At 32.7% G+C, this 15,439-nt stretch overlaps 2 protein-coding genes across 7 annotated transcripts in view; both read right to left on the bottom strand.

The window, feature by feature from the left end:
- The window catches only part of LOC129802080 (solute carrier family 12 member 4), a 215,325-nt gene that overhangs the window by 66,513 nt on the left and 133,373 nt on the right, over positions 1-15,439 (bottom strand). The gene's annotated exons all lie outside the window — the stretch shown is intronic.
- On the bottom strand, positions 14,221-14,797 carry LOC129802124 (uncharacterized). Its single transcript, XM_055847708.1, has 2 exons — positions 14,686-14,797; positions 14,221-14,618 (listed from the first exon to the last, which is right to left on the bottom strand). The coding sequence occupies exons 1-2, from the start codon at positions 14,737-14,739 to the stop codon at positions 14,271-14,273; spliced, it is 402 nt and encodes a 133-aa protein (XP_055703683.1). The 5' UTR covers positions 14,740-14,797; the 3' UTR covers positions 14,221-14,270.

The following is a 15,439-nucleotide window of genomic DNA, read 5'->3' as shown; positions in this document are numbered from 1 at the left end:
TGCATTGTTAATAAAAATTTATTTTTTAGGTACTCCTGCGTCAAATTGTAGGACTGTTGTGTTGACGAATCTAGAGCCAGTATATCTAAGTAACTTTGTGTCAAATTTGAGTTATCTGATAATAAGGGGTCAAAAGTTATAATACAGTTAAATTCGCTTTTTCATAAAAGTGACAATAAGTGATTACTGTACCCTAGTTCGGATGGTTTAAAAATATTTCCCTCTCAAAGATACCTATCAATTAACTCCAACAAGTTTTCAATTAAAATTTTTTATTGAAAGAGAAATACTGTTATATTTTCAATTTTATCCGAGACACAATTGAAGAGATTATAACAGATGTCAAGGGTGTTTATCCTAGATATGAACCAGTAAAGAAATTTCACGTATAGTTCAGTAATACATTTTGAAATACTTCCGTTTAAATGGACCCTAAAGGATTTATTTTAGAATACTGATCTAAACCGATAGGACATCAACAATTAAGCGTTAACTATTTTAATGTAAAAAAAAACTAGAATAAGATAAAGTGCCTTCGCTCGACCGGTTCCTCGACTCGACCGGTAGAATTATTTATTCAATTTATTTATATTGGTTTTGTTATAATATTTAGCGTACGATCTAACATTAATAGGTCAATTATTCCATAAATAATACGAATTAGTGACAATTTCATAGAAATTCACCATCAAACATTAAAAAATTGACCCACCGGTCGAGTGAGGGCACTTTACCTTACAAGTGCACATCAAATATTTCGCATGTTCGTTTTCTTAATGAAATTACATTTACATTCGAGAAGCAAAACACATTAAAAATTGACTTTCAAAAAAGAAGTAAAATAATTGGGTCTCTCGAGCTTTGCACGTACATTTTATTAGTTAAGTAAACATACAAAGTCATGTGAATTTCTTATAATGTCGCAGGCAATAAAAAGCGCTTGATATAAGATATCCTGAATACTGATTCCTGAGTATTCCGTTTCTGTCTGCCTTGTGAGTATTTAGTGTGGGTTGGGAGGTGGAATTCATAAGAAATCATCTATTTTTTTTTCTACAGAAAAAAGCGTCAAAGGCACGGATCACTCGGAATGGAAATTGTAACATGCGGATAGGATATTGCGAAACCACCGCACGTGTCATGAAAAAAGGATGACATTTTTTTTTTCTAAATTCTCCAACGATCAAAGGAAAGAATTTGACTGGTTACAAACGTGTTACAGCTTAAGAAATGGAATTCAAACTCGCACAGAGGTGATTTTTCATATGCAAATAAAAGCTCTACAAATAGCAAAATCTCAGAAAAAACTTCCAATAAGAATTTCACCCGTACCTTTCTAGCTTTCTCATTCTTAATTTACACCCAACATTATGTTAATTTCATTTGGGACAATATCAACAGCAATTGTTGTGAGATTTCGAATTTCTCATGAATAGAACAACCCATGTTTATACCATGTTCCCCCTCAAATAGAACCGAAGCTTAAAAGCTCTACAAAACCAAAATGTCTTGAGAAACACAGCAAGACGTAACTAAATACCCGTATCAACCCTTTTCTCTATACCACACAAAATATGCTCGTACAAAGTGTTACCCCTAATTAAAATGCCAAATGAGTTGAAAATACTTGACAACAGAACCCTCAAATCATTCGGAAAATCCATTCATTCATTTCTCTTATCACTCCCAACCCATAAAATTTCTAACAGCCCTGATTTGACAAAATTCCTATTTATTGCTGGGTGAAAAGGAAATTGAAAATAAATTTGAGGAGAAATAATACTACCCAATCATCAAGGTAATTGACATCTTTATTGTCTGATTTTCTTCCCTCAAAAAGCTATAACTTATTTAAAGAAATTCATCTTGAGTTAATTGACACATAAAACTCATCACAATAGAGCTTATATACAAATATTTGAGTTTTGATAACGAACATTGTTACATTAACGAACCATAAATCCTGCCTTAATTCGTCTTCATAATTCATCCGTCAAGGCACTTACCTAGAAAGAAAGAAAAAGGACAAAAATTAATGAGTATGCTCAGGAGTATGCCATTAAAAAAATTAAAGTATATTTCTGATTAAAAGTCAAATAGAGTTTTATAAGGCTTAACAAAAAATATAAACATGTTGAGAGATTAAAACTAGATAAGAGCAAAGTGGAATTAATTTGGTAAAAAACTTAACGATAAAATTTTAACTGTGAGCTGAGACGCACACCATACAGCTTTTTAAGTACATTATTGATAATCGTAACGTTCAGAATGTAAAACCAAATATTGCGGAAGAATGAAGCACTGAAAAGTCAATGGCCTCAATTCTGAGACCAAAATCACAACCTGAGAAGGAGTTTTCCACCGTTTTCACTCTGGAGTAGGTTGGTAACCAACGCTTAGACGGCGGTGGCCGCAGAAAAATATTTGTAATTTTAATTATTTATGTATCGCAGAGCATTGATGACAATAAATCTATCTATCTATCTAATCAAGATCAAAATTTCAAGCTGTCAAATATTTCCAAAATCAAGATTTCGTATTCTGACGCGAAGTATTTATGGCACTTAAAATGTCTTAGCTAAGAACCAAGATGTTAAGATTTTCCACACTTAACGAAACGTCACTTCTGACAAATAACTTCATTTCTCTGTTGAATTTGTTGAAATTTCGTCATAAAAATTAGAAAAATAAATTATAGGACGTATTAAAGAATAAATGAGAGGCCATAAACGGGAGTACAGGAAGTGCAAACCAAAAACTTGTGACCTGTAATAAACCAAGAAATGCTTATGCAAGATGTGGTTATTTTGCAGGTATCCTCATGGTGGCGTACTTCGATATGTACATTAAAAGGTCAAACACAGTATTTTTCAAAATAATTCTCTTTTTGAACCATCTCTTATTAAAATATTCGTCATTAATAGTCATTTCCATATTAAATTCTTCAAATTGTTACTATCTTGAAAATTCCAAGCACCGCCGAGAGGTTCTTGAAATTATTTCAAGAAAATAAGAAATTTGACGTCTTAAAATCTTGAAATATTAGTTTCAGAATTTGTTGTTGGTCAAGATCAAAGCCTAACTTTCAGTCAAAGCCTAACTAAAAATCAATTTGTGGTACTTGAAGTGTATTAGCTAAGAATTAGGATTTAGAGATGATTCACACTTAACGAAACGTCATTTCTATATTTTCTTTCTGTCAAAAATATGAATAGAGAGGCAATCATAAAAAAAATAAATGTTAAAAATAAGTCAAGAAGTGATAATTACTAAGTAATATAAGGTCAAAATCATAAAAAAAACAGAAAGTGAAAAAAAATTTGATCGGTAATAAATCTTGAAATGGTTAGACTAGGCCTGATTCTTTGACAGGTCCCAGCTAACACAAGGTAAACTACTAGCACAATGCCATAATTAATGGCATTGCCCATGCTCTTAAAAACGGGTTTTGTCCAAGTGTATAAAATAAGTCCTTGATAATTACTCATTCAGTCCTTAATTCAAGCATTTTATGGGCGACACTAGCGACAAATGGTGACAAAAAGCGGACACTGGATTAAAGAATGCGATGGACACATAATTAACCAGTGATCCATTAAATTTTGAAAAAACTAATAAAATTGCATGCTATTTTAAACTTCAAATACCATCGGGACGGGAACTGGACTAAAGCTTAGGTCTCAAGACGGCCTAAACCGTCAACAAGGTACTTAATTAAGTACTTAGTGTTAAGGTTTAGTCATGACATATTAATATCGCTATTCGCTAAGTACTGATGTTTGTCTTATTTTCATAAATATTTTTTAAATAGTTGAATGTTGAATAACTCCTTAAAATTAGTATTTTAAAGTAAATTAGTATTTAAAAAGTAGTGCTTGGTATTCAACGCATAGTACGTTTCACTCCTAAATGCAAAAGAATAAGTAGAGAAATTGTCTTACAAAGAATACCCGCAGAATCATCAAAATTTCGTTTTTTTTAAGACTTCTACTGCTTTAATCAAACTTCTATAATAACAACATCAACTTTTGCAGAAACAATCTTTGTTGGTATTTTTTAAAAGACAAAAGTAATCTCCCAGAGCAACGAAGAATGACTTTCTTTTTTGCTCGTAAAAGAAGAAATAGCATTAGAAAAGATGCTGCAACTTTTCCATAATTGGATGGAAATTCTCTGAAGAATTTCGTGTGACTCCCACAGAGAAACATTCAATGAATAATTTATTGTCTACGTAATATGAAATTTAATATTCGAAGGGAAGAAAAAATAATGGAAATTTGCTCTTTACAGGACATTCCGTATTCCTCAAGTTTAACACGGTAGAATTGCGGGAGAGACATTTGCATTTGGATACCAAGAGACAGAGGTGTTTCACTTAATATTGTCAGCGAACAATAGAAAATGTGAACAAAGGAACATGCACTGCATATTTCAATTTGATTTTATGTTTCCAAGTATTTTCCTTTTATTCGAGTGTAGGCATATAGAACTTTTGTTGCAATGTTGGAAGTCTTGTTGATATAAAGGATTTGTTTATGTTTGACTTTCCTTTTGCCACTCAGTGATTCAAATAGGTTTTTTGTTTTAGTTCAGCAAAGAATTTAAACTGAAACATAATAGTAGGAGTTGCAGTAGAAAATCAATTTCCGGTTTTTAATCGATTCACTACCGGTACTAACCCAAACCCATTTTCTGGAATTTGGAAACGCTTTTGAGTAAATTAAATCAGTTTGTTCTGTTGTCTGCTATTCAATTATTATGACACAGATAAGATAATTAGGTCCAAATATAGAAAGCTAAGATTCCGGGAACTAAAATATGGAACGCAAAAATCCTAAAAACTCCAAAATCTTGAATGGGTTAAAATCCCGAATAGCTAAAATCTTGACGAGCCAAAATACCGGAAAACTAAAATTACCAACGCCAAAATCTGGAAAGCCAAAATCCCGGAAGCTAAAAAAACGAACTCACAAATTCTGCAAAGGTTAAAATCCCGAATGGTTCGAAATGCCGAATAGCAAAGATCTCTAAAAGTCAAAGTTCCGAAAACCAAAATCTTGAAAACCAAAATCTCGAAGTGCAAAACTCCGGAAGCCAAAATTCCAAACGCCAAGTTTCCGAAATAGCCAAAATTCCTAATTTAAGAAAGTTTAAGAATCAATTACAACAATTCTACAGATTAACATCTGTATAATTGTGTCTCTTTCAGGGTTATGACCATTCGGAATTTTAGTTTTTGAGATTTTGTCTTTTCGAAATTTTGACTTATTCGAAATTTCGACCCATTCTGGATTTTGTTTCTTCGATATCTTCGCTTTCGAAATTTGAGATTTTGGGATTTTGGCCAGAACCGTGACTGTCAGGGTTGGGCGAATTTTTTATATTTTACATTTTACATCATTTTTTACATAGTAGAAAAACCTCTAACCTTTAAAACTTCCTGCTCTCTTCAAAACGATAATTTTTTTGGGATTTTGCTATATACCTTGTCCAAAACATCACAATCCAGAAAACACTGTTCATGAAGAAAATCAGTGTTTCCTTGCTAACACTGATTCTGTGGTAATGAATGTTTCTGTGATAATATTCTAAAAACATATGGATATATATGGATTTTTAATAAAATCTGCACAGAACCCGAGTAAAAACGATCTAAATTGCTAAACGATTCATTCGAAAGCTGTGAGGATTTTATATTCAATTTTAACCGTTTTGTGTTGAAGCTGTGCGCTCTTTATTTCCAATTTTAACCCTTTCGTGTTGAAGCTATGAGTGTGTTACATGCAAGTGAAATCATTTTAAGCCTAATCTTTACGGGATTTGAACATAATATTAACCGTTTTATGCTGAAGCAGTGCCAGTTCTATGCCTTTAAAAATATATATTGCGGCTTTATTTTTTGCGTTGTGTGTTTTAACCCCATGTATTACGAACACAAAGTCCTTAATTTTTCCTGCCCTCCTGGAGTTTTGATTGACTTTTTCAATACACAAAAACAGCTAAATAATTCTTGATCAACCCTTCTATTTGAAGCACTTGAATTTCTGAATAAATGATAATCAGTAATGTAGACAATATATCACTGTATTATATTTACATTGCAATTATTGCAAATGTTACAAATATAATAAATCGCAAATTCTTTTACGTGTCATTATATCAAAGTCTGTTAAAATTAACCTATGTATATTATACTATAAGAAATTATTAAACAGTATTTTTTTGGAATTGGATAAACGAGCAGTAAAAAGTCAAAATTGGTCAGCAAAAAATTCGAAATGATCAGTAAAAAATAAAAAATGGTCAGTTAAAAATAAAAAAGGGCAGCAAAAAATTTAAAAAGATCAATAAAAAATTAAAAAAAAAGAGCAGTACTTTATTAAAAACGGTCGGTAAAAAATGAAAAGTGGTCAACAAAAAATTAAACATGATCAGTAAAAAGTAAAAAGTGATCAGTGAAAAATAAAACATGATCAGTAAAAAGTAAAAGATGATCAGTAAAAAACAAAAAGTGGTCAGTAAAAAATAAAAAATGGTCAGTAAAAAGTTTAAAATGAGCAGCAAAAGTATTGAATTTGGTTAGTAGTCTCATCGCTTTACATGTTTACTAACAATATTAATTTTGGTTCTATTATACGTTAAAGGTAAAAAAATCAACATGTTGAGGATTTAATACAGGCAACATTCTCAAATACCTATCAGTGGAAGAAGAACGATTAATTAGAAAATAGTAATGTTATTTTACCACAGAGAGTATGTTTTATGTGTACAAAATCGCTGACTTACTTCACATCTATAGGCTTCCATAACAAAATATTGTTCATGGCTTTCCCAAGAATGTTTTCTTGATATTCCTCGTAAGCAATATCAATATTGATATTGCTTACAGGAAATGTTTAAAAGATTCAAAAATGCTTAATTCTCCTTTTTTACACTTTACATATTTTTTACATGTAAAATGTAAAAAAATATTTTTTTACTAGGTAAAAGCACAACCCTGGTGACTGTTAATAATCCAGCTAATGCTTATAGGTCCAAGGCCTTATACACAATATAACTATTATGGAATAATTTAGTTGATAAAGGATCTAATAATACAGTTAAAACTACATAGATTATCACTTATTTATTTTGCACTTATAAACCTATTAGGGGAACAAAAGCAGTGGCCGAAGTTGCAAGCTGGCCGAAATTTGGTACAGGTCCCCTATTTCTTTTTTCATCAAGTTTTAAGAGAGATCTCTAAACTCCAAATTTGTTTGTCCGAATTCTGCATTCTTCGGAATTTCAAATTTTACCTTATAATGGAGAAAGAGCAACAAAAGAACTGGACTTTTCAGTAGGACCGTAGATCGCCTAAGCAAACAATTGTTAAATAGATCGTACACTCGACAATCTAAAAATCTGTCCAATATCCCATTAGCATTCAGTGTAATTTTATATTTCGTAAAATTAAAAGAATAAAATCCACAATAATTATTATTCCGTATACATAGGATCCGTAATCGCATTCGAAAATTGATTAATACGGTTGAGTGATACAGAATTTCCTCCATAATCTCTCGACAAAATAATGCTAATTGAGAGATGATTGAAAGTAATACAGAGCAAAATTATGCGTTATTTTTATACACAGTATCATCATGGGATTTAGTAGACTAACGAGATTTTCCCATATTGCTCTACTGGTGACAAAAGAGTAGTGTCGGCAGTAGAGCACACGCATGGAATAATGTTTGCAATTCAGCGTCACATTTTACTGGTTAAGCCATTCACTAGAGGCACGTAAAATCCACCTCAATCCCACCTCAAGATTCTCCTTCGTACGCCCTTTCAATTTTACATGAGAGGTGGATTTGTCACCCACCTCCGGAGGCTCCCATTAATCCGCATCCCAATGATGATGACGATGGGTGATGATGACGTTGATTGTGTCTAAGGGAGAAAACCCGACCCCAGGAGAAAGCAGCGCGATAAAATGTAGGTCACCCAGCATTGTCTCTATCCCCTCACACAATACAACCTGGCATAGAATCGAAATATACCTCAAACTTGTGGGATTTTCACTTCTTACACCATTCAAGGCTTCAGCGAAAATTATGCAAAGACTTCCCAGCGCCCAAAGGGTTGCACTATAACCCAAGGTGAGACAGCACAATAGGGCCACTTAACAGCCCAGTCACAAAATCGAATTCCACCGTATGGTAATTTTGCTTAGACAAACAGATTGGTATGCATAATAGATGTGCTATTAGATGGAATTTACCAAGAAGAAAAAGAGGGTAGAACATTACCGAAAATTCAAATAGAAGTGATTTGGCCAAAGGTACATTTTTTTTATTTGGAGAAAGAGCCGGAAGACCCATCAAAGACAATAAGACTTTCTATCGTGACAATATTTTGATTGACAGTTTTTCTGACCTTTTTTTAAATTTTATTTATAGGGGGAAGTGGGGCTATATTGAGCTGTGGGGCTAAATTGATATACAATTTTTTCGCATATTTCTAAAGGCAGCTGATCTTTATAATTGTTTTATTTGGATTCACAATTGTTTTGTCTATCTAAATTATATTACGTTAAGGCAAAGTTTCCTTTAGAATTATGAGAAAAAATCGAATATCAATGTAACCCCACAGCTCAATATAGCCCCACTTCCCCCTACTGGATAGTTATTATGTTCTACAAAATTGAGAGCATTAGGAATCTTCCAAGTCAAAGGTGATAAGGGTTGCCATTATTTCGCGACACTCATACATTAATCCCTTATTACATTTTCTGTTCCTTTTCTATAATCGAATAATATAGTTATAACTGTGAAGCATTGTGTTCTACTCAATCACTCAGTTTGGAAATATGCACAAAGTCTTGAAAAACATTTAAAAAAAAAACTCTTTTAATAAGGGTAAGCATTAACAAAGATTGGGGCACACTGTCCACTGTACAGTACAGAGAATGGTCCTACACATAAAGCTAGGACAAGGTGACGTAGGTCACATGATTCAAGATAAACCCTAAACCCCCTGTTTCCCTCCCTGGGCAAAGCATTAGTAAAGTTTCGAAAATTATGATTCTCTGATTCAGGCACATGGGGACACGAAGACACGAAGACCTGGAAGATTATCGAGCAACCACAAAAAGAAGTCTGGCGAAGAAATCCACTGCACGGGCATCCATTACCGAGTAATGGATACCGAGTCCGTAAATGCGTAGATATGATCATATTTGCGAAGTCCAATAAGTGTAATAATAATTAAGTTCCAATATCAGACAATATTGGACCACTCAATGTGTACTGAACGTTCTAAAGAACAGCTCACATCCATGGGTTACATTTGGAACAATTAGCACTCTAATGTAACAAAAAACAATACTAGAAAATATAACACTATAGACATTTCCAAACCAGTTACAACAAAATATGGATTAAACTCAGTAACATTTTCTACAGTATCACTTTACAATAAATTTCAAGCAAGACTTCACTTAAACGATCATTTAAATATCAATAATCTCAAAATGTTAATTAATAATAATCTAAAACACTTGTAACTTTTTTTTCTTGATTTCTCATCCGCTAATATTATATTTTTCCGAATTAGATACAAACTCAATTTATATTAAGACAACATTTATAATATAGTCCTATGCAAGTACTCTGTATTTTTGGGCATGAATAAAATTCAAATTCAAATTCAATTCAATCGTCGTGAATCGGTCAAGCTTCTGCAGTAATGAAGGAGCTTGGCAGAAGCGTATTGAGGAAGACCAAGCTTAGTCGTTCGGCTACATTATCGGTTTTCAAAGCTGTATTCATTCCTATATTCTCACCTATGTTCATGACATTTGGGCAATGACCGCATGTATAAGATCAAAAATACAAGCTGCCGAGATGAGATATCTCCGCGTAGCGGTAGAGGCCGCAAAGCTAGAGAAATTCGGCGGAAATTCGGCGGAAATTCCGCAGAAATTCCGAAGTTATTCTGTGAAAATTCCGCAGAAATTCCCCAGAAATTTTAAGGAAATTATGTGGAATTTCCACAGAAATTCTGCAGATATTCTGCTGAAATTCCACAGAAATTCCGCAGTTAGGGATCTAACTTACACACTGGTAAAAATGAAAGGGTCACCGAGGATCCCTTGAAAGGATCACTGTTTTGACACCTATTTAACTCTGGAATAAACGAATAAAAACAATGAAAAAGACATCTTTAGTTCTTGCTCAGATGACAGAAATATGAACTGAATAATAAGTTCACGATAAAACATAATCTAACGTGATAAATGTGCATATAAAATTTCAAAAGATACAAGTGAACCTTTCAAATGATCAAATATGATCCATTTTTTCGTAAAAGGATTAATTTGACCCTTTTGTTTTTACTAGTGCAATTTTAGGGATGCTTTTGTAATTGTTGTGGAGTTTCTGCGGAATATCTGCGGAATATGCGAAATATCTGCGAAATATCTGCGGAATTTCTGCAGAATTTCTGCATTCCATTGAAACACATTCCGTCAAATAATTTCGACAGATAGCTTTCAGATTTCTGCAGAAAATATCTACACCTCTGCCAAAAATCTGCTGATAAATCTGTAGATATTCCTACGAATTTTATTTGGGCTTGGGCCAAGATTCGTCAAGATTTGCAGATTCTCTGACGAATCCTGGTTCATACTCTGACGAATTTCTGTAGATATTTTGCCGATTTTCTGTAGATTTTTTCTACATTCCAGACTTTCCAGACAGCTGTGTCTGAAAAGATGGAATATTTTTCACTGAAGTTTGGAAAATTTAATAGAGTGATTCTTAGTGATATCACAACGTTTATATAAAATAAAGAATTCTGCGATGCCGTGTTATAAGTAGAAAATATAGTAAAATGATATCTTTCTAAATTTTCGTGTTTTTTGTATCATTCCATTCGCGATTTTTAAGAAATTAGTATTTTTGCTCGCATCTTTTTAGTTATCTAAAATGTTTAATGGGTAATGCTTGTTAAGCAGAGCATACCATTTTCTTCGTAAATTCTGCAGTTTATTGATAAATCAACAATATTTTTGTTGAGACAATGGAGACTATGCAGATTTCCTATGCAGAAATTCTGCCGAGAATCTGTAGATTTATGCTTATAAGCTGCTTATAAGCTTATAAGCATTATTAGATGCTTATAAGCAGACTGGTCAAAATTATGAGCCCTTACCCTACTGGTCTTTAATTGAGTTAGTAACTATTTAGTCTATTGAATTTTAGGCGCTAAAGTCCTTTATTTGATTTTACTCAACTACAGACTTTGACTTTCAGTAGCAAAGTGCACTTTCTAGATCTGAACAATATTTGACCTCAAAAAAGCGTTATTCGGAATAATTCAAGGGCATTTTTAAAAAATGGTTTAGCAGAAGTCTGCAAATTAATATCGGAATATGAAATATTTCAATGTTATTACACCGTTTTCTGGTTGAAATACTGAAGATATGTTGTAAAGCAAAATATACACCCCTTAACAACCCCTAACAAAACATGTTGCCACAAATAAAAGCAGATTTACACTTTATTCCACATCCGTCTCCGCCTTTCCAGTGGGTGGAAATTGTTTCTGAATTTATTAATATTGCCCTTGAGCCGAAGATGAGCCAAACGTGTCTTTGAGGGGGTGGAAAAAGAAAAGCTTTCCATCTGACGCTTTTATTAATAATCTCCTCATGTTTTCTCTCACTTACGCATCATTCCCCTTGCACCTCAACTTCCTTTGCGTCCTAGGCCGTAAAATATGTTCACGAATGTTTACAACTTTCATTTTCTACTCTTCAATAATTCACTGAATGAATTGTGAAGGACGAGAATTGTCTTTCATATGAAGCTTTAGCGAATAACCCAAAGAAATACACCCAAATAAATTTAGAATGAGGTAGAGTAAATGGAAGTAGAAAAATAACAATAATCTCAAAATACCCTAATATTGAGTTCATTCATATTTAATAATAAGTAGTACAGAAGAATTACCATAAAAGCACAGAATGATAGCTAAAATCCACCATTCAAACACTTCACTCAGTGAACTTAAAAGCACATTAGAGGAATTAAGTTTGATGGAAATTTAACGAATTTTGCACAGCACTGCAGGATACTTCCGGAAAATTCTGCAAACACTTTTACGAGACTGGAAAAGTCGAGAGAAAAACTTCTGGGGCATGTATCGAAATAATATAGCTAAAGAGAAAAGTTGATTGTTTGATATAATCAGTGAAGAACTTTAGAGAGTTATGTTATTGAAATTAAGTATTGCATAATTCTTTTTCCTACTCAAAGAATTCCTGATTCACTTATTCGCATAACTCCCAACTCGAGAGAGATACCTGGTTTAATTTTAAATTCAAAATGAAGATATAGACATATAAAAAATTACAATTAAAATACCGGTGAATTTTTATACCGCGCGAGGGCACTGTTTTCTGCCGTAAGTGGCACTGCCGACTGTTCTCAATTTTTTTCGTCTCGACCACAAATCAAGAAGCACGAATTGACTAAAAACTTATCAAAAAAAATTATTTACATAAAAAATATTTTCAGTTTCCGAGAGTTCAGTAGCACTGGCAACTCTTTCCCCCGCGAGAGGGCACTATTTTCTGCCGCAAGTGGCACTGCCGACTGTTCTCAATTTTTTTTAGTCTCGACTCTAAATCAAGAAGCACGAATTGACTAAAAAGTTATAAAAAAAAATTGTTTACATAAAAAATATTTTCAATTTCAGAGACTTCAGTAGCACTGACAAGTCTTTCCCCCGCGTGAAGGCACTGTTCCTTTCCATGAGTGGCGGTGGCATCTATTCTCAATTTTTAGTTCTCAAGCTTTAAGTCAAAAATCTCAACTACATTATATTAATTTTCCTACATGAAGTTGACAATTTAGACATAAATTTTAAAACAAATATTGTTCATCTAAATAGACCCTAGAGTAAATATTTTGTTGCATGCAGTCATTTGCATTCTGTGGAAATTTCGTGCATAAACATCACCATTCCCGAGAGCATGAGAGTAATACAAGTTTCTCAAGTCTCACAAGGTTATAACGAGATTATTGAAAAATCCCCTTAGTAACAGATGCATCGTATTTTAAATAATTCAAAGAAATTTCGCATTGATTTTTAGCACGTCTACTAACGCAAAAGCTCGTTCACAGCTTTTCTAGGAATTCCTATTGAATATATTTCAATAATTCCATTATTGTTCAACGCCTTATCATCTTGCAGGAATCCCAATTTGACGGAGAGAAAATCTGAATAGCAGCTAATTTGTTTGTCAATCACTGAGAGAAATCCGAAAAAGTTAAAATAACATTCCGGAAATGTTAATTTTACCATGCGTTATTGATCCGAAACCGGTGTAAATATTATGCTTTTTAGGTGTATTATGGGTTAAAGTTACACTTTGTCATGTTACTTTTACACTTCAAAAGGTGTAAAATTAACATTAAAAATGTTGGTATATATTTATACCTAAAAAGTGTTAAAGTTACGAGGAAAAAAAGTTAATCGCACTCCTTTTTTTCTCAGTGATCGAACTATTTTTAATTAGTATTTTTTATTAGTATTTGTGAGGCATGCGACACTTATCTCAGTGTTACCTTACCAGTATGCGAAATTTGTTTCGATGAATATCATAAAAATTAAAAATAAAGTAAACAATAATACATTTTTTTCATAAAAATTATTGTTTTTGTTTACCAGTCTTCAAGATTCTTTAAGACAAAAAATTGAATGAGATTTTTTAAAATTAATTTTTGATCGTTTTAATTTTTACTAGTACTCTAAATATTTTTTTTATTATTACAAATATATTTAAGTTATTTAACCTTAAAAAATAACAGAGCAAACGAGTAAACTAGTCGTCTGGAAAATTTTGTGCTTTTCTACCTTTAAGGACGATTGGGTCATATATGACCCATAGTTTTCGAGGACTCCTAGGGATGGGAAAATTTCTTTTTAACCGTAAATCTCTTATTTAGGCTAAAATATCGAGGGAAACTTGATTTCGTTGAATTTCGCTCAGCGGAGAGCTTCTCGTCCTTAAAGGGTTAAGTCACGAGTTCGACCACTTTGCAAAACTGGAACTCTTTGCTACACTTTTGAGTTTAAGTAAATAATGTAGTACAAAGAACCTCTAAATAAATTCCATAATTTCTTTTTATTTCTGATTAAACTTTCATGAAAAAAAAACATCAACATTCCCCAGAGTATAAGAGTATAACACAAGCATCTCATTATTTATGAACGAATTATTGGAAAATCTTCTTAGCAACGGATGCATCGCACTTTATCCAGTTTAGGGTAATTTCGCACTGATTTTTCCCAATTTTTCCAGCACACTTTTTCACAAACTCATCCACTGCCTCCCTGGGAATTTCGGTTGAAAGCATTTCAATAACACCATTAGTGTTCAATGTACGATCATCTTGCAGGAATCCCAATTTGATGGACAGACAATCAGAATAGCAGCCAATTTGTCTTTCAACTGAATAGTCTCCTTCAGTAAAATTTCTCAGCAAATCAGACGATATATTAGTCTCCCTCATGCATTCATCCTTAAACATTACCACATCCTCTGTCAAAGTTCCAGGACGTCCCTGTGATCGTAAAACCCCAAATAGTACATATGCCAAATGGAAAATTCACAATTACAAAATTACAAACCAAAACTGAAGCAAAAACTGCACAGATAACCAAAAAATTAGCCACAGATTTCATGATGATTGGTCAATTTTATTTTTGATCCACGGAAAAATAATGTGGATAGCTTTGAAGATTTAGATTAAACTGATTCAGAAAAAGAATTTCCTAGTATTTATAATAAAGTAGAATTACATACCGACCTTCCTTTAGTTGAACAACAAATTTTTAATTATTTCACGTGCTATTGTTTTGGCAAATGTCTTGAGAAAATCTAAACGATAGCCGTTTAATGTCTTCTTGTTGGTCGTTAACCAGATACATTGACAACCATCCAGTTTGCATTAATATTCTATTGTCACGTGATAAAATACCTAATTAACTTATTTTGCAAAACATCATGACTCATAAGATTTCCAGAAATGCGTAAACGTTTCACTCTTGCTAAGAAGAGGAGCTAAATAAATTAGTGACTTTATCAAATAGTTGGTTTATTGGAATAACCAAATTAAAGATTTAAAAGCATAAAAACATTTTGAAGTACCACATAAAAAATTCTCTTTTCACTTTAATAGCCTTAGCAATTTTTGTTTATGAGAACCCCAGTAAAAGAAGGGTCATTAGAAGTCTTTTGCATGATTTACAATCTTTATAATGACAATTTTGGGAAATATTCTTATCAGTTTCAACCATTTCCTTATAATTGCCACGGAAACATTATGTATTTTTGCAGAGGGGTGTCTCAAAAAAATCATTAGATACAATTGCTTCATTCACC

The sequence above is a fragment of the Phlebotomus papatasi genome, chromosome 2 (assembly GCF_024763615.1).
Source record: "Phlebotomus papatasi isolate M1 chromosome 2, Ppap_2.1, whole genome shotgun sequence".
Lineage (NCBI taxonomy): Eukaryota > Metazoa > Arthropoda > Insecta > Diptera > Psychodidae > Phlebotomus > Phlebotomus papatasi.
This window is presented reverse-complemented; position numbering and strand designations above follow the sequence as displayed.

Bases quoted from the DNA above. Each gene is read 5' to 3' on its own strand.
- LOC129802124 (XM_055847708.1), bottom strand. From the start codon at position 14,739: ATGAAATCTGTGGCTAATTTTTTGGTTATCTGTGCAGTTTTTGCTTCA. The intron at 14,619-14,685 runs GTTTGTAATTTT...TTACGATCACAG, and splicing joins CAGTTTTTGCTTCAGTTTTG to GGACGTCCTGGAACTTTGAC.